Below are 26,475 nucleotides of genomic sequence, written 5' to 3' on the forward strand. Positions count from 1 at the left end.
CGGGGAAACCCAGCAACAAAACTTTGTTTCACCCCCATAACAATACGAAAGAGTCTTACCAACTGCGGGAGAAAAAAATAAGAAACCCCGTAATATTCCGGTAGTAAACTAAAAAAAAATAAATATGCAACCTCCCTAAAACCCAAAGGGTTTAGCTTTAGTTAAAAGGCCGGTACTTAGTAATCAGGGGGGATACATATGATATAGATAACAATTCTAGCATATCTGGGAGTATATATTTCACACTTAAATCCGGAATCTACATTACAGTAGAGACTAGGATAATAAAAAAAAAAAAAAAAATGGGAAGAGAAAAACACCACACAATGGAGGAAATAGAGTTAGATAAGTCAAGTCAGAATATTCAGCTCAGCCAAGGCTCAGCTTGACGTTGAACAAAGACCTGCTATTCAAGCAGGTGAGGCACTACTTCAGGTTGCTCCATCATCCTTAGCCTTCTTATTTTTGTTCTTCACCCATAATGGAGATGGAGGGCTAGTAGGAATGGCTCGTTTATTAGAACCCTGTCCAGTGTTGGAAGTGTCCATATCTGCTTCTTGTGCAATGATCTTCAGGCGTAGGAGTAAGGCCTCTCCTTCTGACAGATTGGAAAAAGCGTAGGGCTTGCCTTTAAATTCAAACTTGACTGCGAATGGGAAGGCCCATTTATATTTGATCACTTTCTGGGTTAGAGCTAGGAGTAGAGGTTTCAAGGATCGACGTCTCTGGATGGTGGATGGAGAAAGGTCGGTGAAAAGTTGTACCTGATGTCCCTGGCACATTATGTTTTGATTAGATCTTGCTTGCCTCATGACCTCCTCCTTTATGAAATAATGATGGGGTTTGGCAATGATATCCCTAGGGAAACCGTCTTTCCTGGGAGGTCCCAGGGCTCTATGAGCTCTATCCAGCTCCAAATGATGGGGAGCAACAGAAGGGATGAGATATTTAATAAGGTCCTGCACTGCCTCTGGCACATTTAGAATGGTCTCAGGGAGCCCGCGGATTCTTATATTCGATCTTCTCGATCTGTTCTCGAGGTCATCTATACGAGACATTGCAATGTCCAATTGGTCTTGTAGTGTTTGTATTTGGCTGAAGTTCTGTGAAGTTGCAGCCACTGTCTCCTCCATTTTGCTTTCAATAGCTTCAATTCTGGAGCCTAGGGAATGGAAGTCTGCCTTTAGATCCCCTGTTATTTTAGCAGCAGTTTGAGACAGTCCTCTCTCCAGAAGCATAGAGAATTTGAGGAATAGGTCATCCATTGATACTGCAGAGCCCTGTAGCTGCGTGTCATGGCTGAGGGAATTTTGTGTTAGTAGTATATTAGCCCCCATTAGTAAGGGAGGTGATTCAGCCCCCTCTGGCATTTTTAACAGGTTGAAGGCTTCCTGGGATAAAGAGCTCTTCTGAGGGGAACTTCCCACTGCCTCTGGGGAAAACTGCTGGGGGGAGAGGAAGGGCTGCACCAGCCTGTGTGTCCCTCTTTCAGTCAGGCTGTGTGTGAGGGCTTTAGACTGCTGCGTGGCGGCCACCTCTCATAACTGCCCAAATCCTCCTCCTTTTCGTCCGCCGATGGCACCAAAATGTGCCCGCTAGCCCGAGGAGTCCGCTCGTACCGTCCGTGACGAGCTACGACGGCTGTGGACCGAGCTAGGGGCGCCGCTGTCTGAGCCTGGAGCGGAGCGCACGGATCAGGCGTCCATCACCGCCGCTCGCGCATGCGCACTGCCGCAGGTCTTATTCTTCCTCCAGTGTCCCTCATTCTGAAGTTAAAATGTTGGGAGGTATGGCCTAAGCACCCTATGATACCAGGAAGCACTGGGTACTGCTAGGGTGTGTTTAACATTTCTAGCTTCACTGGGTTCAAGTCAACTTTAAAGTGTGTTTCAGGGATGTTTTCTACTAAATTAAAGCGGAGTTCCGGCCACAATTTCACTTTTTAAATATAAATACCCCTGTAATACACAAGCTTAATGTATTCTAGTAAAGTTAGTCTGCAAACTAAGGTCCGTTTTGTTAGGTTGTTACAGCATTTAGACACTTTATAAAATAGAAATTGACTGGGGCCATCTTAAGTGTGGGCATCATGAAGCCAGACTGTATGACTTCCTGGATTTCAGTCTTCCAGATCTCGCACATGCTCAGTGCTGCACAAGCAGTGTCAGATCAGGTTTCAGCACCTGTGCTGTCCAAGTCACATGATTCTTTGAGACTGGGGAGTGCACAGACTCCTGGAAAGTTACACCCACTACTTTCCCAGGAGTCTGTGTGGTGCATTAAGCACCTAGGTGCAGGAAGTGGGAAGATTAACTATTCTGCCTAGCAACAACACTTTGAAGGCATCTAAAAAAAAAAAAAAAAATCGTTAAAGGACTAATGACATTTTTTTAAAACTACTGATGTAATGTTATATTTATGGGTGGAACTCCACTTTAACAACGCCTGTTATGCACTACAGTGTGTTGATACATCACAGAATAATAGGTTGAATTTAATATTAAAGCATATCCATGGTTAAAATGTAAAATTGTATATTAATTTCCACATTGATCTTGAGGCTTGTAAACTTACTTTGTGAAGATCCCCTAATACTTACTTCCTTAAATTCTGTGGTACGTCTTTATTATGCCCTGTTATTAGGCACTGTCGTGTCACACATTTCACAGAGCCTGTTTTCTGGGCCAAAGAGGTGCTGAGAAGAGGAGTTTCAGGAATCAGTGCAGGAATCACTGCTTGCAGTCAGCAAGGTACCATGGGATATGTACAATGGCGTCTCCAGCTTTGATATTTAGGGGGGGCAGGGACAAAAGTAGGGGGGCCAACTATAAAATGCAATATTATATATATATATATATATATATATATATATCCTGGGGCCCTTTACTACAATCCCACAATGGGCCCTTTCACATGTTCTGCAGTGAGCTCCCTCCAGTGTGGCAGAAAACAAGAGATATATGTCACCAGCACACCAAGAAAATATAAGGCCCCATGCACACGAGACGCTGCTAAACTCGAGTTCAGAGGCATTTGGGCATTTTTTTCAACTGCCCCTGAACACATTTAATGTTATCCTATGTGTCCATGCACACAATCACGTTTTTTGGCGTTTCAAAGCAGTTGGGTTTAGGGCCGGTTTTCCAAACCCAAAATTTTGGGTTCAGAAGCTTTCAGCTTTTGCGTTTTAGACGCAAATTGCGGCAAAACGCCGCTAAACGCGGCACAAATAGTTTGATTCTGAGCTTGGGGAGGGTCTACAGTGTTTTGGGGATAAACGCTGACAGCCGCAAATCGCGGTAAAACGCCGCAAATCACGGCAAAACGCCACGCAATTCGCGGCAAAAACGGGCGTTTTAAATGCCGGTTTTTGCCTTTGAAAAGCTGAGATTAGAGGCGTTTGTAATAGCGTCTCGTGTGCATGGGGCCTTAGGGTCCAAACAAGGGTCTATTATTATAGATTTTGAAGTTGTATAAATCCCAAAACCAAAACATGTAATATATTGTAGATTACCAATCATTATAGGTGGTGGCTGCAGTTGTTTATTTTTTAGACTTTTCTCTTTTTGTTTTTCACCTGGTGTTCTGGCCAGTATCACTCCTTCTGTATTAGTGCCCCCACTCTGGATGAAGGGGCACAGGGGCCAGCTAACATTATATAAGCAGTTACAACAAACAGTTTTTTCTTTTGGGATAAAGGTTTTACATAAATAAAAACAGATCATTGTAAGCACCCCCATCAGTGTCTCATCCCTGTAATTGCTACATCTGCAGAACACATTGTTCTGTTGAAAATCAACAGACTTCTGGCTGGATCACCAGATAAAAATAAAGGAAAGAAAGCCTAAAAAAGAAATCGAATAACATCTAAGAATTGGTAAGCTGCAATATAATATATACAGTATTTGAGTTTAAGACAGCTTTAATTTCATCTTTTGTTCACTCCATTAAAGTTACTTCCAACATCAAGTGTTTATGGACCTACTGCAGAGATTTCATTACATATTTTGCATCCCTTGGATCAGGTTTTTACCCTTCTTCTCTTTTCTTTAGAACATCTTCTAGTTTAGTCTGTTCTAATAAATAAGATGGAAACATCTGCCGCTGGAACAAAATTGAGTTGGGCTGAGTGCTGCTCAGCTATTCATAGAGAGAATGAATACAAGGCTTTCTCTGATTGGCCAAGGTGGAGAGACAGACGGATGGGTCCCTTTGTGATCTCTGTCTCATTGATAAAATACAAGGCTTCCTGTAAATGGCCAAGCAAAGTTCAGCCCAACGCAATTTTGATCCAGGAACAGAAAGGAAAAGCCCCATTTTGCAGAACACGGCACTGTATACAGTGTATAGCTGATGCTACAAAGAGCTTACAAAACACTTACAGCAGCCACATGTATTAGTAAAGGTAATACCGTAGTTTGTTTCAGCCAACTTGGCCCAGCCAAACTGTTTAGCCTAGGTTCACACTGCTGCGAATTCAAAATTGTGGTAAAATGCGATTTTACCGCGATTTCGCGGCTGCGATTTTGCAGCGATTTCGGCCGCAATTTAATGTAAATCGCGGCCCGAAATCGCAAAAAGTAGTACAGGAACTACTTTTTGAAATCGCAGATGTGGCGTCGCACTGATTAGGACAGTGCCATTGCCGACAATTGCCGCCGATTTGAGATGCGATTTGACATGTCAAATCGCATCTCAAATCGTTCCAAATCGTACCCAGTGTGAACCAGGGCTTAAAGTGATTGTAAAGCTGGAATTAGGCTTTAATTCTACCTGACTCCACCGCTCCAACCAATCCTATCTTTCCTTTTCTCCCTTACATCACTCTCTTTTATGTTCTGCCTTTCTTTCCTCCTCTAAGGCCCCGTACACACGACCGAGTTTCTCGGCAGAATTCAGCCAGAAACTCGGAGCCGTATTCTGCCGAGAAACCCGGCCGTGTGTACACTTTTGGCCGAGGAAACCGACGAGGAACTCGTCAAGCAAAATAGAGAACATGTTCTCTATTTCCTCATTAGTCAATGAGGAAACTTGGCTCGCCGAGATCCTCGGCGGCTTCACAAGGAACTCGACGAGCAAAACGATGTGTTTTGCCCGTCGAGTTTCTCGGACGTGTGTACGGAGCCTGACATTAGATTAGGGTTGACACCTTTTCTTCAAGCCAAACCTAAACACTTTAGCAGCACAGGGCACATTTTTTTCCCGTAGTATACACTATAGGATTACAAAACACCTTGGACACCTTTGGGTGCCCTAAGGAGAGTAGTAATGCAGCACGTTGTGACAAACTGTGGGTGTGTCAAAATTACTCTTGCTTTGTTGGTCTATTATGCCAACAAAACAAACACTCCCTGCGTTTTTCTGAATACCGACGCAGAGAAAGCGTTCGATAGAGTAAACTGGTACTTTCTTTTTGAAGTATTGATGCATATGGGCTTGGGGGACCACATGATCCGGTGGACCACTAGTGCTTATACCACACTATAGGCCACAGTGAGAGTAAATGGAGTATTCTCAAACTCTATAAAGATCTCAAACGGCACACGTCAGGGATGCCCTCTTTCACCCTTAAGCCTCGTACACACGACCGAGGAACTCGACGGGCGAAACACATAGTTTTCCTCGTCGAGTTCCTTGTTAGGCTGTCGAGGAACTTGACAAGCCAATTTTCTCCATTCCCGTCAAGGAAATAGAGAACATGCTCTCTTTTTGGCTCGTCGAGTTTCTCGACAGTTTCCTCAACGAAAATGTACACACGACCGGTTTCCTCTGCAAAAAAATATCTCCCAGCAAGTTTCTTGCTGGTTTTTGCTGAGAAACTCGGTCGTGTGTACAAGGCTTGACTCTTTGCTCTCTCGATAGAACCCCTATTGAACAAAATCCATCAAAACCCGGACATTAAGGGATTACAGATAGGAGACCATATGCATAAAGTTTCAGCATACGCAGACGATCTGCTGTTTTCCATGTCTAATCCACACGTCTCACTCCCCATTTTTTTGAGGGAGTTCGACAAGTATGGAACTCTATCAAATTTGAAAATAAACTATATCAAGTCCGAAACAATGGGTGTGGCAATGCCCCCCATGTTGCGTAATATTACACAACCAATCTTTAGATTGCAAGCCATGAATAAGCACTAAGTCAGTGCGAAACGTCGGTTATCCTCCTGTTTCTGTTGCTGTGATCTGGTATGTTTTTGCTGTTCGTTTAAATAAAGACAACCTGTTTGGTTTGGAGTGCGGCCATCCATCCTTCATTTTACGCCAATGCTTGCCTAGTGCACTGCCAGCACCCTTGGAATCCTACACCTGTGTATGACCCTATAGCAGACCCACCTTGAGCGGTGATTTTCCTTAATCTTTAGATTTAAATGGGAGTCTGCGCTAAAGTACTTGGGTACATGCATACCATCAAAGGTAGAGAATACTTTTAGGGTAAATTTCCCACCGTTATATAACTCAATACCATCACTTCTTGACAAATGGCACCACAAATTATATTTGTGGTTTGGCAGTTGTAATATCATTAAGATGAGTATTTTACCGAAAAATTTGGTTTTTGTTCCAGGCACTACCGATCACTATTCCGGCAGCGTTTCTCCGTCAAATATGTACCCTTTTTATGAAATTTATATGGGTGGGGAAACAGCCAAGGATTAATAGAGGCCTGATAATGATACCCAAGTGCTTTGGCGGGATGGCCGTCCCAGATGTAGTCAAATATTACTGGGCAGTACATTTAGGGAGGGTGGTCGACTGGTGCAGACACACAGACTTCAAACGATGGATAGACATGGAACAGCTTAGCCCGGTACCCCTGCGTAGAGCACCTTGGTGCTATGCAGTACTACCGACTTCCCTTAAGAGACATCCTACAATAGGCCAGACTTAACGAACCACTGCTAAGAAATGCCGTGATTCTAAACTTTCATCGAGACAATCACCTCTCTTCCCCATTTTGGGGAATCCTAGTTTTATACCAGGCATGGAGACAGGATCATTGAAAAATCTTAAAGAGAGAGGCTGTTTTCAGGTATCACACTTTTTGCAGTCAGAGAACTGGCCTACAATTAACTCTCTGACACAACCAGGGGGCCCCTTGAAATACATTTCTGTCAGGCACTATAATTAAGCCATTTTTTAAGATCCCTGGGATCACCAACAAATTTCCAACATCAATTAACCGCATTTGAATCATATTGTGAAGATAAGGAGATGTATGTGCTTGTCTTCACATACAGTAATGCAAGGCTTTCTCCCTGGTGTGGAGTGTCGTGCTCGCCCCCTCCCTTGGACTACAGGAGAGTCAGGACGCTCTCTACGTTGCAGATAGATAAAAGAGCTGTGTGTTGGTGGGCGTCCTGACTCTCCCGCCAGGGAGAAAGCCTTGCATTACTGTGTGGAGTTACAGACAGAAAGACAGGAAGTGAGGATTTCTCAGAAGAAATAAGGACATTTAAAAGCAAAATCGAAGGATGAGGTAAGTGAAGGAGGACTGCACTAAGGTAAAGGAAGCTATTTAGGATTTTTTTTTTATTTACCTTTACAACCCCTTTAAATTTAAATTTGATTTGGAAGTTTGAATGTGACTGGTGGGGCAGGATGCAAAGATAGAGAGAAAGTTACACAGTTAGTTCAGTACAGTCCCTGGAAGGTGCTGTCTAGATTTCGGTCTCGGGGAACTCCCTGCTGAAAATAATTAATGTAGCGCACGTAATGTAGCATGCTCGGTAAGCTGTGGAAAGTTTGAAATAAAAGGATGAGGAATGTCGTGTCCTAGAGTATTTGACATCCAGAGCAGATCTTTTTTTTCATTTCAATAGGTTTTTATTGAAGTTTTATGCATACAAAAGGATAAAGATAAAACAAAACAAAACAAAATAGACCATATGCATATGAAGGTCCGTATAGCTTCACCATATACAATCAAACTCAAGAAAGAATGAGACGGTGAATATTGAAGCATTAAACAGATCTTTTTTTTAAAGTGAAGTGGAACCTTTCTTACATAAAAAAAAAAGTTTGCAAACAGACGGCTTTTAAATATCTTTTCTGCATTAAAGCATTCTTGCTTGCTTATTCGCAATGTACACAGAGGTGCGCTCATGCAGCTCAATGTACAGTTTTTGCATCTGCGGAGATGAATGAACTTTCATGCATAAGCGGGAGGGACTTCATCTTGACCCAGCCACCTAAAATGCCAGAGGATCGGAACCTGGAAAAAGATCAGTCGAAGATGACGGCACCTGGTGAGGAACCTTCTGGACACTGGAAGGGAGCAAAGTTCCACTTTAACCGCTTGTCGTTCTGTGCAGAATCACGTATATATAAGTGAGTCTGCACTTCTGGGTAGGGGGTGTTCGACCGCCACTGGCATCCCGGAGAAGCCAATCAGTGGGTGACGGTGTCATGGTCTTACCTCTCTCCTGTCTCCTTCGTTTGACATGTGCTGGCGGCCATCTTGGTTTCTAGGTCTCTTGTAGCCTCCCACCCTGCGGCTCCTCCTTCCCACTGGGAGGAGCTGGATACCTGGCTCACATATATAGGAGGTCTGTGACTTCAGTTCCTTGCTTGGTCCTCCTGTGTGCACATGCTTCTAAGACTGCTGCTGCTTCTGGTTCCGATCCTGGCTTCGTCTGACTTCTCTGCTGGTTCCTGATCCTGGCTTCGTCTGACTTCCCTGCTGGTTCCTGATCCTGGCTTCGTCTGACTACTCTTCTGGTTCCTGACCTCTGGTTTTACCATCCGTTGGACTTTTGCTTTACAGCTTGATTTTCAATAAAGCCTTCTTATTTTCACTTATCTCTTGTTGTACGTCTGGTTCATGGTTCCGTAACATTAGGACCAAGCCATGAATTTTGACGGTACAGAGCCATCCTCGCTACCCACGCTGGTTGCCAGACTTGATCAGCTGGAGTCCCTGTTGGGTCAGTTCGCCGTGGCGTTGCAAACCCTGCTTGAACGCACGGTTCATGTCGCTCCCGTTGCCGATGGGTCGGTTGTCGCTCCTGGGCCCGCTCCTACTGCCGCTCCGGTTGTTGCGCCAGAGTCTACCCCGACACCTGATGTTGCGCCTGCGGTGTTTCGGGGTATGTCCGGTTCTGCCCCCCTTCCACAGCGATTTGGGGGAGAGCCAACTCAGTGCCGAGGTTTCCTTAACCAAGTGGGCATTTATTTCGAGTTGCTGCCACATGCCTTTCCCACTGAGAGATCAAAGGTGGGGTTCTTGATCTCGCTGCTCTCTGACAAGGCCTTGTCCTGGGCCAGTCCTTTATGGGAGAACAACAATCCGGTGGTTGCCGAGTTTTCCGGTTTTGTTGCTTCTCTTCGGAAGGTATTCGATGTGCCGGCTCGCGCCGCCTCTGCTGCGAAGCTCCTTATGTCCGTCAGACAGGGTTCACGATCCGTAGCCGAATACGCCATTGAGTTTCGTACCCTGGCAGCAGAGGTAGGTTGGAATAATGAGGCCCTGGTCGCTGCTTTCTCTCATGGTCTCTCGGATGCCTTGAAGGATGAGGTTGCAGCTAAGGACCTACCAGTGGAGCTCGAGGCTCTTATTTCTTTCCTGATTTTGATTGACACCAGACTCAGGGAGAGACCTTCCTTTAAGGAGTGCCTGCGGAGGCCTCCTAACAGTTTGGCGCCTAAGTTTGCTGTCCCACCCGTGCCTCCCTCTCCTCCCACGCCTCCTGGGGTTGACTTGTCTGGGGGTGAACCCTCGCAGCTGGGGTTTGCTCGCTTGTCCGAGGGGGAGAGGGTACTCCGGAGACGCGAGGGCCGATGCATGTACTGTGGTCTCGATGGGCATTTTCGGTTGGCATGTCCGAACCGTCCGGGAAACGCTCGCACCTGAGATCCTGTCGGGGGCAGATCTTGGGTGGAGTCTCCTCGTCCCCGGTTTCCCATGTTGATAAACCACTGATCACTGTTGTCCTCTCCTGGGTCGGGGGCTCGGTGACGACCCAGGCGTTGGTGGACTCTGGTGCTGGTGGTTTTTTCATTGATAGTGAGTTCGCTGCCGCCAATTCCATTCCTCTACAGGCTCGAGGTTCCCCGCTGGCTCTAGAGGCGATAGACGGCAGACCCCTCCAACCGTCACACGTGACTCATGAGACCCTTCCAGTGGGGGTAGCCATTGGTGCCGCTCACAGAGAGTCGGTCTGCTTCCAAGTTATTTCGTCTCCACACTACTCGGTGGTCTTGGGGTACCCCTGGCTCCAGAAGCATAATCCGACTTTTGACTGGAGATCGGCCGAGATCCTCTCATGGTCACCACAGTGTGGGGCTAAGTGCATCCATGGGCCTGTCAAGTTGCTGTGTACTTCCTCGGACTCTCTGTTGCCTCCTGAATACGAGCAGTACCGGGATGTATTCGATAAGGTACGCGCAGTTGCCCTACCTCCGCACCGCCCATATGATTGTGCCATTGAGTTACAACCTGGTGCCGTTCCTCCTCGCGGCAAGGTCTATCCACTGTCGGTTGCGGAGAATGAGGCCATGGAGGAGTACGTGATGGAGGCGCTGTCCCGTGGTCACATTCGCAAATCCTCGTCCCCGGCAGGGGCTGGATTTTTCTTTGTGAAAAAGAAGGGCGGTGAGTTGAGGCCTTGCATCGATTACAGGGGTCTCAATCGCATCACGATCAAGAACGCTTACCCGATACCCTTGATTTCCGAGCTGTTCGATCGCCTTAAAGGGGCCACGGTCTTTACCAAACTCGACCTGAGGGCGGCATATAACCTGGTAAGGATCAAGGCGGGCGATGAGTGGAAGACCGCCTTTAACACCAGGACCGGTCATTATGAATCCTTGGTTATGCCCTTTGGGTTGTGCAATGCGCCCGCAGTCTTTCAGGAATTCATCAACGATGTTTTCCGTGACCTGTTGCAGCAGTGTGTGGTGGTCTATTTGGATGACATCTTGGTATATTCTGAATCCAGGGAGGCCCACATTCTGGATGTCAAACGAGTGTTGCAACGGTTACGAGAGAACAAGCTGTTCGGTAAGCTTGAGAAATGCGAATTTCACCGATCCCAGGTAACCTTCCTAGGTTACATCATTTCCGCTGAGGGGTTCTCCATGGATCCTGAGAAGGTTTCGGCTGTCTTACAGTGGCCTCAGCCCAGTGGTCTTCGTTCCTTGCAGCGTTTTTTGGGCTTCGCCAATTATTATCGGAAGTTCATCAGGGACTTCTCCATGCTGGCCAAGCCTCTCACGGATCTGACCAGGAAGGGCAGTAATTCCCAGGTCTGGCCGCTCGAGGCCATCCGGGCTTTTGAGGCCCTAAAATCCGCCTTTGTGTCAGCTCCGATTCTGTCTCATCCCAACCCTGGGTTGCCCTTTGTCCTCGAGGTGGACGCGTCCGAGACGGGAGTAGGCGCCCTTCTGTCTCAGCGTAGGACACCAGAGGGTCCGCTGCTTCCTTGTGGGTTTTACTCCCGGAAACTGTCATCCGCGGAGTGCAACTATCAGATTGGTGACAGGGAGTTATTGGCCATAGTGCAGGCTCTCAAAGAGTGGAGGCACTTGCTCGAGGGCTCGGTGGTTCCGGTTCTCATCCTGACGGACCACAAGAATCTGACCTACCTTTCTGAGGCCAAGAGATTGACACCACGTCAGGCCAGATGGGCTCTGTTCTTGTCACGTTTTAATTACGTGGTCTCCTACCTACCTGGTTCCAAGAACATCAGGGCGGATGCCTTATCACGGCAGTACTCCGAGCTGTCCAGGGAGGAATCTATACCGACTTCGGTCATACCTCCGAATCAGATCCTGGCCGCCATTCGCACCAGCCTGACCTCTCCCCTTGGTGAGCAGATTTTGGCGGCTCAGTCTGGTGCTCCCTCTGGGACACCCAACGGCAGATGTTTTGTGCCTGAGGAGTTGCGCACTCGGTTGTTGCGAACCTACCATAACTCCAAGACCGCGGGGCATCCTGGTAAGAATCAGCTGTCCTGGGCTGTTTCACGTCTGTTCTGGTGGCCTTCCCTACGTTCCGACATCGCCGCATATGTAGCGGCATGCTCTGTTTGTGCCCAAAGTAAGTCCCCTCGGCACCTTCCGTTGGGCCTGCTGCAACCCATAGCCACCGGGGAGCGCCCATGGTCACACCTGGGGATGGATTTCATTGTGGACCTCCCTGCATCCCGAGGCCATACGGTCATTCTCATGATTGTGGATCGGTTTTCCAAAATGTGCCACTGTGTTCCTCTCAAGAAGTTACCCTCTGCACAAGAGTTGGCCACGATTTTTGCCCGGGAGGTCTTCCGGTTGCACGGTTTGCCCAAAGAGATAGTGTCGGATCGGGGGAGTCAGTTTGTGTCCAGGTTCTGGCGCGCCTTTTGCTCCCAGTTGGGGATTCATCTCTCCTTCTCCTCGGCCTACCACCCTCAGTCCAATGGGGCCGCAGAACGATCCAATCAGGCCTTGGAGCAATTCCTTCGTTGCTATGTCTCCGATCACCAGGACAATTGGGTTGACCTCCTGCCTTGGGCTGAGTTTGCCAGGAACACGGCTGTGAACTCTTCCTCTGGGACGTCTCCCTTCATGGCCAATTATGGGTTCCAACCTGCCGTGTTACCGGAGGCATTCTCTCCCCAGGATATTCCGGCTGTGGAGGATCACCTTTCTGCTCTACGTGCTTCTTGGGTACAGATCCAGAGGTCCCTTGAGGTCTCTGCGCAGCGCCAGAAACTCCAGGCTGATCGCAGACGAGCGCCTGCTCCTTCCTACCAGGTCGGAGACCGTGTATGGTTGTCCACCCGCAACCTCAACCTTCGAGTGCCCACTCCCAAGCTGGCTCCTCGCTTTGTTGGTCCCTTCCGAGTGCTTCGCAGGGTAAACCCGGTAGCCTATGCCCTTGCGCTTCCACCTGGCATGCGGATCTCCAACGTGTTTCATGTCTCCCTGTTGAAGCCACTGGTGTGCAATCGCTTCACTTCCTCGGTTCCTCGGCCTCGTCCGGTCCAAGTGGGCAATCACGAGGAGTATGAGGTGAGCAATATCCTGGACTCACGCCTGGTTCGCGGTCGGGTGCAGTTTTTGGTCCACTGGCGTGGTTATGGTCCTGAGGAGCGTTCCTGGGTTCCCTCCGCAGATGTCCATGCTCCTGCCTTGCTCCGAGCCTTCCACGCACGCTTCCCTCAGAAACCGTTTTTTGCACCGCGGAGGAGGGGCCCTTGAGGGGGAGGTACTGTCATGGTCTTACCTCTCTCCTGTCTCCTTCGTTTGACATGTGCTGGCGGCCATCTTGGTTTCTAGGTCTCTTGTAGCCTCCCACCCTGCGGCTCCTCCTTCCCACTGGGAGGAGCTGGATACCTGGCTCACATATATAGGAGGTCTGTGACTTCAGTTCCTTGCTTGGTCCTCCTGTGTGCACATGCTTCTAAGACTGCTGCTGCTTCTGGTTCCGATCCTGGCTTCGTCTGACTTCTCTGCTGGTTCCTGATCCTGGCTTCGTCTGACTTCCCTGCTGGTTCCTGATCCTGGCTTCGTCTGACTACTCTTCTGGTTCCTGACCTCTGGTTTTACCATCCGTTGGACTTTTGCTTTACAGCTTGATTTTCAATAAAGCCTTCTTATTTTCACTTATCTCTTGTTGTACGTCTGGTTCATGGTTCCGTAACAGACGGCCAATGGATATCCCCTGGCACCGATGATCTTCGAAGAGAGTCTAGATGGAGCTCTGCATATGTAAACACAAAAGGGACACAAAATCCATCACTTTCCCCTGTCAGAATAATGTTTTGCCTTGTTTACATAGGCAGAGCTCCGTTCTGTGTCTCTGTTTGATGATCGGCGGGTGCTGGCAGACATCCATTCCTCTGCACTCACAGATTGGCTTCTGGTATGAGTAATCACAGTAGAAGCGGCACGCCACCTGCAGGTGGAAGTGCAGGATCACGTATATATACATGATTCTGCACAGAACAGCCAGCCTGTAGCAGCAAATCTGCTATAGGGCAGTACTTAAAGCGGTAGTAAAGCCGCTGGTGTTTTTTTTTTTTTTCATACCTGTAAAGCAAAAGCCATAATGAGCTAGTATGCACCGCATACTAGCTCGTTATGAAATACTTACCTTGGAACAAGGTTAGAGGAACTTACCTGGTCCACGCCGAGGGAGATGTCATCTTTCCTCGGCGTGTCTTCCGGGGTTTCGCCGCTCCAGTGCTGTGATTGGCTAGAGCGGCGATGACGTCACTGCCGGGCCTTTAGCCGAAGATCCCCGCTGCGCATGCACCGCTGGAGTCAGCGGCGCATTGCGAGGGGAATATCTCCTAAACCGTACAGGTTTAGGAGATATTCTTTATACTTACAGGTAAGCCTTATTATAGGCTTACCTGTAAGTGAAAGTGGTAGTACAGGAGTATACTACCACTTTAAGTGGTTAACTTCATTTACAAATGTCCTACAGGTATGGTAGGAGCATAAATGGATAGTTTTAAAATTAGATCAGTTTAAAGTAATGTAATCGTTCCAGTGGACTGCATAGAGTATTTTTTTTTTTTTAAAAGGTGAATATACCCTTTCATACTCCATTGCTATAAATCACAAAATTATTTTCAGTAATAGTCTTCAAAATAACGAATAATGATAAAAACGAATGAAAGAAAGCAAACAGTGAAAGCTGGGGTGTCCACTAACATAGGTGATTGGTGTTCAAGTGTCCTCTTGGTGGTCAATGGAGAATCAAAATTGCCCCTTGTATTTGTGGTCAGTGTAGGCACGTGATCAATTCCCAACAGCTCAAGGAACCCCCAACACCTTTAGGAGGAATCCTGGTTGAGGAAGACTGGTGTAGTGAAACTTACAGTGAAATCTTGGATGGGCTGCTTGGTTCATCGGAGAAGTGTTATGCCTAGTACACACGATAGGATCTATCCGCGGATGCGGTCCTCCGGACCGTTTCCGCGGATAAATCCTCTGAGGATTTTGATCCGATGGAGTGTACACACCATCGGATCAAAATCCGCGACGAATTCCAATCGCGATGATGTGTCGCGCCGTCACCGCGATGATGACGCGGCGACGTGCGCGACGCTGTCATATAAGGAATTCCACGCATGCGTCGAATCATTACGACGCATGCGAGGGATGGGTTCGGACGGATCGATCCAGTGAGTCTGTACAGACCACCGGATCCGATTCCAGCGGATAGATTTCTTAGCATGCTAAGAAATTATTATCTGCTGGAAATCGGTCGGCCCGAAATATATCCGCGGATAAATATCCGCTGGATCGTACACACCAGCGGATCTATCCGCTGAAACCGATCCGCGGATCAATTTCAGCGGATCGATTCTCTCGTGTGTACGGGGCCTAAGTCTTTGTACCCTAAACTCCATACAGCAGTGCAATGACCCCTTATTTTTTCAGGTGTACGTAAACTGCTCGTCTACGTTCAGACTGATCATTCAGAATCTTGAATAAGCCCAGTTGTCATTGGTTCTATGTCTTGCTGTAGGTAATAAGTCACATTTATTATTATACAGGATTTACAGTATATATCGCCAACAGTTTGCTTAGAGCTTTACAATATAAAGGGAAAAAACAATACAGCATCAATACAAGAGGGTTAGGAGGGCTCTGCTCTTGGGAGAATACAATCTAATAGGGAGGGGCTGGTGGAACAAAAGGTAATAACTGCGAGGGATGAACTGATATGAGAAATAGAAGATTCAGTTATTAGCTGAAGGCAGATCGCGTCTGATGGTTCGGTCATCCAAGGCTCCGGGATTCGAACTACAGCTATGTGCCGTTCCAAATCCATCAGAACAAACACCAGGCAGGCTGTATGTAAGTTCAAACAGGAAACTCTTTATTTGGATGCACACAACACACTTTTATACAGCAGTTCGAACACCCCGCCCCCAACAACCGCTTTCCTATTGGTCAATTGTAAAGTACATTGTAGTTCTCAATTAGGTCCTCTTAGCCATGCAAATGAGGACTTGAAACAGGGTCAGCAGGGATTGGTCCGATAGCTTGAATAGAAGGACTGCTATGTGTAATGAGACAGAAGCCCCAGGGGGTAATCAATGTACACAAACAGCCAGACACAGAACAATGCTTTTCCTCCAGACCATGGAGACGTCTGGAGGGGGGTTAGCCTTAAGACAGGGCAGAAGACCCCCCACTGTGTAACAGATTTCAAGGATATACACTTCAGCATTCCAAAGTCCATGAAAATACTCCCCCCTGGGAAACAGTCGAACAGCCACAGTGGGACCCCGAACGGGTCAACTTGAGGATGTTGGAAAAGTAGTCTTAAGGTTCCAGGTCTGTCTGCCGGGATAACCCATCCTCCTTCCTGTTTTGAGGCCCTGGCCCATAATTGGAAAGCAAGAGGCTCGCATTCAGTCCTCTCCAAAAGCCTCTGTCGCAGCTAGGTCTGTCACAGATTCCATAAAGAAATTTGTTTTCAGGGATCGCCTAAAAGTGGACAGAGTAGGAAATAACTGGACAGATTGGGGTAGTGAGTTCCAGAGGATAGGAAAGGCCTCTGGAGAAATTCTGGAGGTGAGCATGGGTGGAGGAGACAATGGAACTAGAGAGCAGGAGGTCTTAGGCCCCATACACACGATAGAATCCATCCGCTGAAAAACCCAGCGAATGGGTTTCAGCGGATAGATCCTATGGTGTGTACACTCCAGTGGATCTGTTTCCGCGGATATTTATCCCCTGGGATGGATTCCAGCAGATCAGATATTTGCTGACATGCTAAACAAATCTATCTGCTGGAATCCATCCCAACGGATGGATCCGCTGGTCTGTATAGACTCATCGGATCCATCCGTCCGAAGGGATCCCCCGCATGCGTCGTAATGATTCGACGCATGCGTGGTATTCCTTATATGACAGTGTCGCGCACGTCGCCGCGTCATAATCGCGGCGACGGCGCGACACGTCATCGCCAGAGGATTTCGGCTCGGATTTCAATGCGATGGTGAGAACACTCCATCGCAGAGAAATCCGCTGAAATCCTCGACAGGATTTATCCGCGGAAACGGTCCGCTGGACCGTATTCGCGGATAAATCCTCTCGTGTGTATGGGGCCTTAGGAGGAGCGGAGAGGACGGTTTGGGTGATATTTGGAGATAAGATTGATGATGTAGCTCAGGGCAGAGTTATAAATGGCTTTGTATATTTTTGTTAGTGTTTTGAATTTTATTCGTTGGGCAATGGGAAGCCAGTGGAGGAATTGGCAGAGAGGGATGGTAGATACTGAACGGGTTTGAAGACAATCTAATAACATTACTCATAACAACCAGCAACTGTCATTTGGAATGGTAAATTGTCATATTTTTCTGCACACACTAATGCCGCGTACACACAATCATTTTTCGGCATGAAAAAAATTATGTTTTTCAAAAACGTCATTTAAAATGATCGTGTGTGGGCTACACTTCATTTTTCAGCTTCTGAAAAACGTCAAAAAAAAATTCGAACATGCTGCATTTTATAACGTAGTTTTAAACGATCTAGTTTTTCGGGTTGTAAAAAATGATCGCGTGTGGGCTAAAACGACGTAAAAAACCTGCACATGCTCAGAAGCAAGTTATGAGACGGGAGTGCTCGTTCTGGTAAAACTACCATTCATAATGGAGTAAGCACATTCATCACGCTGTAACAGACAGAAAAGCGTGAATCGTCTTTTACTAACATGGAATCAGCTAAAGCAGCCCAAAGGCGAATGGAACTTCCCCTTTATAGTGCCGTCGTACGTGTTGTACGTCACCGCGCTTTGCTAGATCATTTTTTAAAAACGATGGTGTGTAGGCAACATTGTTTTAATGATGAAGTTGGGAAAACGTCGTTTTTTGGACATGCTGAAAAACAACGTTTTTTTCATGCTGAAAAATGATCGTGTGTATGCGGCATGATACTTGTTTCCTGTTTGTATCATCAAAATGTTATACTGGTAATGAGCCCCACAATGAGGGTTCGTCAGTGTTAAAATCCAAAAGTATCTACTGTAGTTTATATATTCGCAGTGAATTCTTTTCTTTAACCACTGAAATAAATTGAGATATGCAATGGAAATATAGATAGTGTTGGAAAGAATGTCACATTCACATGTGCAGTAACCATAGCAACCAGTCAGAGGTTCTCTTTTATTGTCTGTCTTAGATTGTTAAAATGAGGAAAAAAACACGCCATTTCACATTTTAAAGCATTATAGTTGCTTAAGTGATGTAGCTCTCTCCTCTCACATAATTAATGAATCCCTCCCATTAACTCCTCAAATGAAAAAGTTTATTCTTTCCATAGGTCTATACACTTTACATTGGTCCTAGCTTTCCTACACTATATACAATTCAGAACATTTATAAAGCTGAACACCAGGGTATATATCTTGTAAACCTGAGTGGCCCTCCTGCTGAATCAGGTGGCCCTGCAATCACCACCCAGCTCTACTAAACCCAGGACCTGCATTCACTATATCTGGTCTCCCACAGTACATAGAACATGGAAATGCTATTACTTTAGTAAATATAAACTGATAAATACCCTTTCTCATCAGGAGTATATAGAAGTCTTATGATTTCTATCAGTTCCTAGTAAAACTTGTAGGAAGAGTTATCATTCTCCCCTGATGTCTGGACATATCTGGACAGTTCTGATTGGCCCTGTGCTGATCACATGTCCCCTCCCAAGAAAAAAAAACTCTCTAGCAATACACACCAAACTGAGCATGTGCAGCCTGTCCCCTGACTCTGTAAATCTCAGGTTATTTTTGGAGACAGTGGATGAAGAGGAAGATCAGAAAGACAGGATCAAACAGCCTTTATACACAATGCAAAGGATTAACCCCTTAGGTTCCACAGTGAGTATAACAAGCATGCTTTACTGCAGTGGTCATCAACCCCTGTCCTTAGGGCCCACTAACAGGCCAGCTTATATGTATTACCTTGGGGAGATGCAGACTAGAATACTGCAATCACTGAGCAGCAAATTATATCACCTGTGATGTATTTCAGTTATCTTGCAAACCTGGCCTGCTAGTGGGCCCTGAGATCAGGATTGATGACTTTACTGCATATACACACTGATTTTTACTGTTGTGGGTTTAGTAACACTTTAACCACTTACCCTCCGGACCATATTGCTGCCCAAAGACCAGAGTACTTTTTGCGATTCGGGACTGCGCCGCTTTAACTGACAATTGCGCGGTCGTGCGACGTGGCTCCCAAACAAAATTGGCGTCCTTTTTTTCCCACAAATAGAGCTTTCTTTTTGTGGTATTTGATCACCTCTGCGGTTTTTATTTTTTGTGCTATAAACAAAAATAGAGTGACAATTTTGAAAAAAAATGAATATTTTTTACTTTTTGCTGTAATAAATACCCCCCAAAAATATATAAAAAAACTTTTTTTTTCCTCAGTTTAGGCCGATACGTATTCTTCTACCTATTTTTCGTAAAAAAAAATCGCAATAAGCGTTTATTGATTGGTTTGCGCAAAAGTTATAGCGTTTACTAAATAGGGGGTATTTTTATGGCATTTTTATTAATATATTTTTTTACTAGTAATGGCGGCGATCAGCGATTTTTTTTCGGTACTGCGACATTATGGCGGACACTTCGGACACTTTTGACACATTTTTGGGACCATTGGCCTTTTTATAGCGATCCGTGCTATAAAAATGCATTGGATTACTATAAAAATGCCACTGGCAGTGAAGGGGTTAACACTAGGGGGCGGGGAAGGGGTTAAGTATGTCCCTGGGTGTGTTCTTACTGTGGGGGGGGGCCTCACTAGGGGAAACACTGATCCTCTGTTCATACATTGTATGAACAGAAGAAGATCAGCATTTCCCCCGCGGACAGGACCGAGAGCTGTGTGTTTACACACACAGCTCCCGGTCCCCACTCTCTAACGAGCGATCGCGGGTGCCCGGCGGCGATCGAGCCCTCCGGGCACACGCACGGGAGTCGGGGGCGAGCGGGGGGCGCGCGCGCGCCCCCTAGTGGCGGCTAGAAGAGAGGACGTTATACTACGTGCTCTCGCCTAGGACAGCCACCTTGCCGACGTAGAACGGCGGTGCGTTCTACGAAAAAATATATATTTTGAGGCGGTACAATAAGCTGATGGTTAGTACACAACTATCGAGATCCAATCACAACAATTATCCGAAGCAAACTGCAAACCAGTGCCCTATCTTAATTCATTACTTAAAAAAATAAAAATAAACACTTAGGTGCTGACTTTTTTTTTTCTACTAGAAGCTCAGATAGCAGATCAAAGAAACAAAAAGATGTGACAAGGTAATTGAAATCAGTTTTTTTTTTTTCAAATTTTATAAAAATTTGGTAAATCACAAAGATCAAAGTAATGAAAATACAAAGACAGCCAATGACAAATAACCACTTTGTTTCACATGTCCGCCAGCAAGTAAATGTTTATTTTGTAATTGCTTACTAAAACACATGCAATTTGCGTTGTTTTCTGTAGATTTGCATTTACAAGAAGTAGCTGATTGCCCTTAAGGGCTGCTTTACACTGCTGCGATGCGGGAACCCTGCAAATCTAGTTCAGAGGATGGTGATACATGGGGAGTACTCAGAATGGTCAGGGGTGGGTAGTGGGGTCCCCCGGGTTCTGTGCTGGGACCAATCCTATTTAATTTGTTCATATACAACCTGGAGGATGGGGTAAGCAGTGCAATCTCTGTATTTGCAGACGATACTAAGCTGAGCAGGGCAATAACTTCTCCGCAGGATGTGGAAACCTTGCAAGAAGATCTGAACAAATTAATGGGGTGGGCAACTACATGGCAAATAATGCGTTTGGGTGGCAACAATATGAATGCAATATATACTCTGGGAGGAGAACCTCATGGGGAGTCTAGGATGCAAAAAGGACCTAGTAGATGATAGGCAAAGCAATGCAATGCAATGCCAAGCTGCTGCTAACAAAATGATAATTACAAGACTAGTCCAGTCGCACCTACAGTATGCTGTCTAGTTCTGGGCACCAGTCCTCAGGAAGGATGTACTAGAAATGGAGTGAGTTCCAAGAAGGGCAACAAAGCTAATAAAGGGTCTGGAGGATATTAGTTATCAGGAAAGGTTGCGAGCACTGAACTTATTCTCTCTGGAGAAGAGAAGCTTGAGAGGGGATATGATTTCAATTTACAAATACCATACTGGTGACCCCACAATGGGGATACAACTTTTTTTGCTGAAGGAAGTTTAATAAGACACGTGGCCACTCATTAAGATTGGAAGAAGAGGTTTAACTTTAAACTATGTAGAGGGTTCTTAACCGTTAGAGTGGCAAGGACGTGGCATTCCCTTGCACAGGCGGTGGTTTCAGCGGGGGGCATCGATAGTTTAAGGCCCCTTTCACACGGACGGATAGAATGGTGCTTTTAGCTGCGGATTTTACCGCAGCTAGAAGCACACAATGACATCATTCACACACTACGGTTACCTGCGGTTTTGTTACCCGCGGTTTTGTGCGGATAGAAAAAATAGAACTGGATGCGTCCAGCTGCGAAATTCCGCAGCTATCGGCACATAACCGCAGTGCACTGTGTCAGCTGCGTTTGGTATGAATCTTGAGGGCGAACTCCACGCCAAATTTCAAATAAAAACAGGCATGGGTTCTCCCTACAGGAGCATACCAGGCCCTTGGGTCTGCTATGGATTTTAAGGAGAACCCCCGTACGCCGAAAAAATGGCGTGGGGTTCACCCCAAAATCCATACCAGACCCATATCCTAGCAGCAGCCCGACCGGTCAGGAAAGGGGTGGGGACGAGCAAGCGCCCCCCCCTCCTTAACCGTGCCAGGCCGCATGCCCTCAACATGGGGGGTAGGTGCTTTGGGAGCATGATGGGACTGTGACGTCATAAGAGGCCTATATAAATCGGTGCGAGCCGCGCACACAGCATTACAGCGGGAGAAAGCGACGTGTCAACATCGAAGAAGAAGGCAGAAGGCGACAGAAGCCCTAGCACTCCCCGGCAGAAGACGTCGAAGAAGCTCGGGAGGGGGGCCGCTGTAAAAGAGCTAAAGAAAGCGCCCCCCCCCCCGGGCATAAGAGAACCAGACGGCGGTGTGAAGACCGGCACATCCCCGCCCCTGCCGAAGACGTCGAAGAAGCCTGGGAGGGGGCCGCTGTAAAAGAGCTAAAGAAGAAAGCGCGCCCCCCGGCAGAAGAGAACCAGACGGTGGTGAAGACCGGGACCCCCCCCCCTCGCAGAAGACATCGAAGAAGCAGGCCCCCCTCGTAAAAGAGCTAAAGAAGAGAGGGGGGGGCCCTGGAGCTGACTAATAAATTACTTTAAAAACCCTGTGTAGTGTGTTTTTATTTTTTTTCCGCCAGGTGAATGGCTAGGGGTACGATGTACCCCATACTCATTCACCTAGGGTGGGGGGCCGGCATCTGGGGGCCCCCTTATTAAAGGAGGCTCCGGGATTCCGATAAGCTCCCCTCCCGCAGACCCCGACAACCAACGGCCAGGGTTGTCGGGAAGAGGCCCTGTCCTCATCAACATGGGGACAGGTGCTTTGGGGTGGGGGGGCCACAGCGCGCCCCCCTGCCCCAAAGCACCTACCCTCCATGTTGAGGGCATGCGGCCTGGCACGGTTAAGGAGGGGGGCGCTCGCTCGTCCCCACCCCTTTCCTGACCGGCCGGGCTGCTGCTCAGATACAGGTCTGGTATGGATTTTGGGGTGAACCCCACGCCGTTTTTTCAAGGTACGGGGGTTCTCCTTAAAATCCATAGCAGACCCAAGGGCCTGGTATGCTCCTGTAGGGGGAACCCATGCCGGTTTTTTATTTGAAATTTGGCGTGGAGTTCCCCCTCAAAATTCATACCAAACACGGTGCTTGGTATTGGCAAGGATCCAAGTCGGATCCCCTGTTCAATATGGTGCCGCGGCTAAATGCAACCGCAGCTAAAAGCACTGTACAAATGCAGCTAATCGCAGTGCCTGGAGTCTTGAATTCCAGCAAAACGTAAACATGCTTTTAGCTGCGGCAAAACAGCCGTCCGTGTGAAAGGGGCCTAAAAAAACTATTAGATAAGCACCTAAACGACTACAATGTACAGGAATATACAATGTAATACTGACATATAATCACACACATAGGTTGGACTTGATGGTCTTGTGTCTTTTTTTAACCTCAACTACTTACAAGTAACTATGTAACCTGTAAATAATAGGTATATGAGTGTAAGATGTATGTATAACTTTAAATTAATGCATTCAGTAAGTGTCCAAGCTCAAACATTTAACCTAATAACAATAAACTAACTTCACATGTTGTTAGCTTATTTTTTTCTCATTATTAAATTTTGAAAGAAAAGTGTTTCATGTATAACCCAACTTCTGTTTTTACATTAACTTAATGTGTGGGCTTATTAATGGTCAATTGCTTGAGTTTTTTTTAATTGTGTGCACCAGTAAGGACAATACAAATCCAGCATTGATATATGGTACAGTAAGAATAGACTGTTGCACAAACCAATAATAGAGTAGAACCTTAACCTAGGTAAATAGTGAAAAGGATAATATCAACACAGCAACAAAGAGACCACATTAATCTGAATTAAAATGCAACAGTGTAAAAACACTAAAATCGCCCAGAGGCTGGTGTACACAAACACATTTTTCAATAGAAAGAAAAAGGCATTACATCACAGAGGTTAAAAGACAAGAAAACGAGAGTAAGAAGAAAGAAGACTAAGCAAGCTCAATAGGGAAAGACAGGAATTGAACAGGAAGACTTAGGGGGCAAATAAAATAAGAAGAAGCGGAGGGAGGGGTGTTGTTAAAGAAAATGGTTGAGAACGCATGTGAGTTTTGTTATTAGTTATAATTTTTTGACCTCTGACCTCTATCTCCTAAACATCTCAATAGTACTGTCTAGTAGTGAATATGAAGGTAGAGAGAATTGTTTGTCTTTCCAAAGAATTCAAAGTTTTGTCAATAATTGGTAGCCACTAGCCAGCATTTGAAAAATCGTTTGATTTGACATTCTCTATTTTCACCACTCCCTAATGCCAGTTTTTTTTATTTTATTTTTAATATGAAGTAAATCTTATAGGTCACTTTGCACTCTTGTTAGTGTTGGGGGGTGGGGAGAGAATCATGTGATAGCCATTCTCGTAGGGTGCACCATCTGTCTGTTAGGCCCCTTACACTCGACCGAACATGTCCGCTGAAACTGGTCCGCGGACCAGTTTCAGCGGACATGTTCGGTCATGTGTACTGCCTATCGGACAGGTTTCCAGCGGACATTTGTCCAGCCGACCGGTTTCCAGCGGACAAAAATTTCTTAGCATGCTAAGAAACATGTCCGCTGGAAGCCTGTCCGTCGGACATGTTCGATCGTCTGTACAGACTCACCGTACATGTCCACTCGGCCAAAAGCCCTCGCATGCATCGAAGTGATTAGACGCATGCGTGGAAGCATTGACCTTCCAGGGCCGCGCACGTCGCCGCGTAATCGTTGCGGCGACGGCACGGCCACGTCACCGCATATCGTGTCTGCGCAGATTTCTGTTTGATGGTGTGTACAACCATCAAACAGAAATCCGGCAGCGGACTGTCCGCTGAAAACGGTCCGGCGCACCTTTTTCAGCGGACAGTTCGTCCGTGTGTACGAGGCCTTAAAGGTAGATATGTAGTCAGTCCATATTTCATGGAGGTGCTTGGGGATTTTGAGGAGCCTCCTAGAAGCTAAATATTAACAGCATGGGGTCTGGAGGTATGGGTTGTCCTATTTTTTCACCTGAATGTATATATTAAGGGCATTTCCAGAAGCAGAAGAAGAGTTATAAATTAGCCCAATTTTCCCTGCACTTGGCACAGGGGCTCTCTTTATCTGAATCTGGTCTGCACTGTTGAAATAAAATGTAAACCTTATGCAAGATTTTGTATTGGGTTTCTCTCCATGGCTCATTGAGAGCGACTCGGCAGATAGTTTGGTGGCCATTTTCTGTAAGTTAGATTTCTATAATGTATAGGCTGTACGTTTATTTAAGTATATAGAAGGATATAGAGACTTTAGAACTGCCTATTAATTTGTCTAGGCGGGATTTAGTATATACATAGTTCGGTGACTGGGTTACAAGTTATACACTTTCAGTATGCTGTGGTCTGAAGTTAATGAGCTAGATTCACAAACACTTTACGTTGGCGTATCTATTGATATGCCGCGTAAGTTGAAAGATGTGCCGTCGTATCTATGCGCGCTATTCAGGGAACTAGATACGCCTGAATTCCTGCTTCATCCGACCAACGTAAGTCTTAGTACGCCATCGTATCTAGGGTGCATATTTACGCTGGCCGCTAGGGGCGCTTTCGTAGATTTACGTGTAGAATATGTAAATGAGCTAGATACGCCGATTCACGAACGTACTTGCGCCCGCTACGCCGTTTGAGTAAGGCTTACGTCCAGCGTACAGTTATCCCTGCTATATGAGGCGCAGCCAATGTTAAGGTATGGACTTTGGAACAGCCGTCGATTTTACGTAGTTTACGTAAGTGGTATGTGAATGGGGCTGTGCGTAGGTTACGTTCACGTCGAAAGCATTGACCCGACGTTTCTTAGGGAGTATTCGCGACGTGATTCTGAGCATGCGCACGCATGGGCCGTACGAACGGCCATTCATTTACATGGGGTCACGGCTAATTTAAATGAAACACGCCCACTACCTGCCTAGTTTGAATTAGGCGGGCTTACGCCGGCCTATTTACACTACGCCGGCGCAACGTACGGCGCCAGATCTTTGAGGATACTGGTCTGGGCTCCCTGTTTTACGTCGGCGTAGCGCATATGAGATGCGCTACCCCGGCCAAAAGAAGCGCCAAGCTACCTGAATCTAGCTCAATGTCTCTTTACTCTCTCGTAAAGAGATGTGCTATTTTGTGTTTAGTTTAATGAATGTATATGATTTTCCAATTTGTGGTGGAAAAAGGTAATGAAAATGTGTAATGCCTTATACACACGAGCAGAATTTCCGATGGAAAAAGTCAGACGGAAGCTTTTCATCGGATATTCCGTCCGTGTTTATGCCCCATCGGAGGACTTTCAGACGAAATAAGATAGAGAACATGTTCTACATTTTTCAGATGAAAACATTTTCTATCAGAATTTCCGTTCGTCTGAATGCAATTCCGACGGACTAAAAACCATGCATGCTCGGAATAAAGTCGAAGCATGCTCGGAAGCATTGAACTTCTTTCTCGGCTCGTCGTAGTGTTGTATGTCACCGCGTTCTTGATGGTCAGAATTTGGTGTGACATTGTGTATGCAAGACAGCTTGAGCGGAAGTCCGTCTGAACTCCGTCGGAAAAAACGCCGGAGTTTATTCCACCGGGAAAACCGGTTGTGTGTACAGGGCATTAGACCTTTCTATGCCCAAATTTGGTGAGTTTTCTTCTTATTGCGGAAAGGCTGAATTCTGTTTTATAGGAAGGTAATCTGAGAAATATGGGGATTCGTTCAAATATTTTCC

The 26,475-nt window shown here is 46.4% G+C and overlaps 1 protein-coding gene across 2 annotated transcripts in view; it reads left to right on the forward strand.

Annotated features, from left to right (window-relative positions):
• Positions 1 to 26,475, forward strand: part of ATG10 (autophagy related 10) — a 330,210-nt gene that overhangs the window by 13,566 nt on the left and 290,169 nt on the right. Inside the window, exon 2 of one of the 2 annotated variants that reach the window (XM_040341655.1) lies at positions 20,456 to 20,578. The exons of the other annotated variant lie outside the window; for it this stretch is intronic. Coding sequence (XP_040197589.1) covers positions 20,512 to 20,578 — 67 coding nt within the window. The 5' untranslated portion in view covers positions 20,456 to 20,511. The remainder of the gene's footprint in view (positions 1 to 20,455; positions 20,579 to 26,475) is intronic. 2 annotated transcript variants of the gene reach the window in all.

This window comes from Rana temporaria, chromosome 1, assembly GCF_905171775.1.
Source record: "Rana temporaria chromosome 1, aRanTem1.1, whole genome shotgun sequence".
Taxonomy (NCBI): Eukaryota; Metazoa; Chordata; class Amphibia; order Anura; family Ranidae; genus Rana; species Rana temporaria.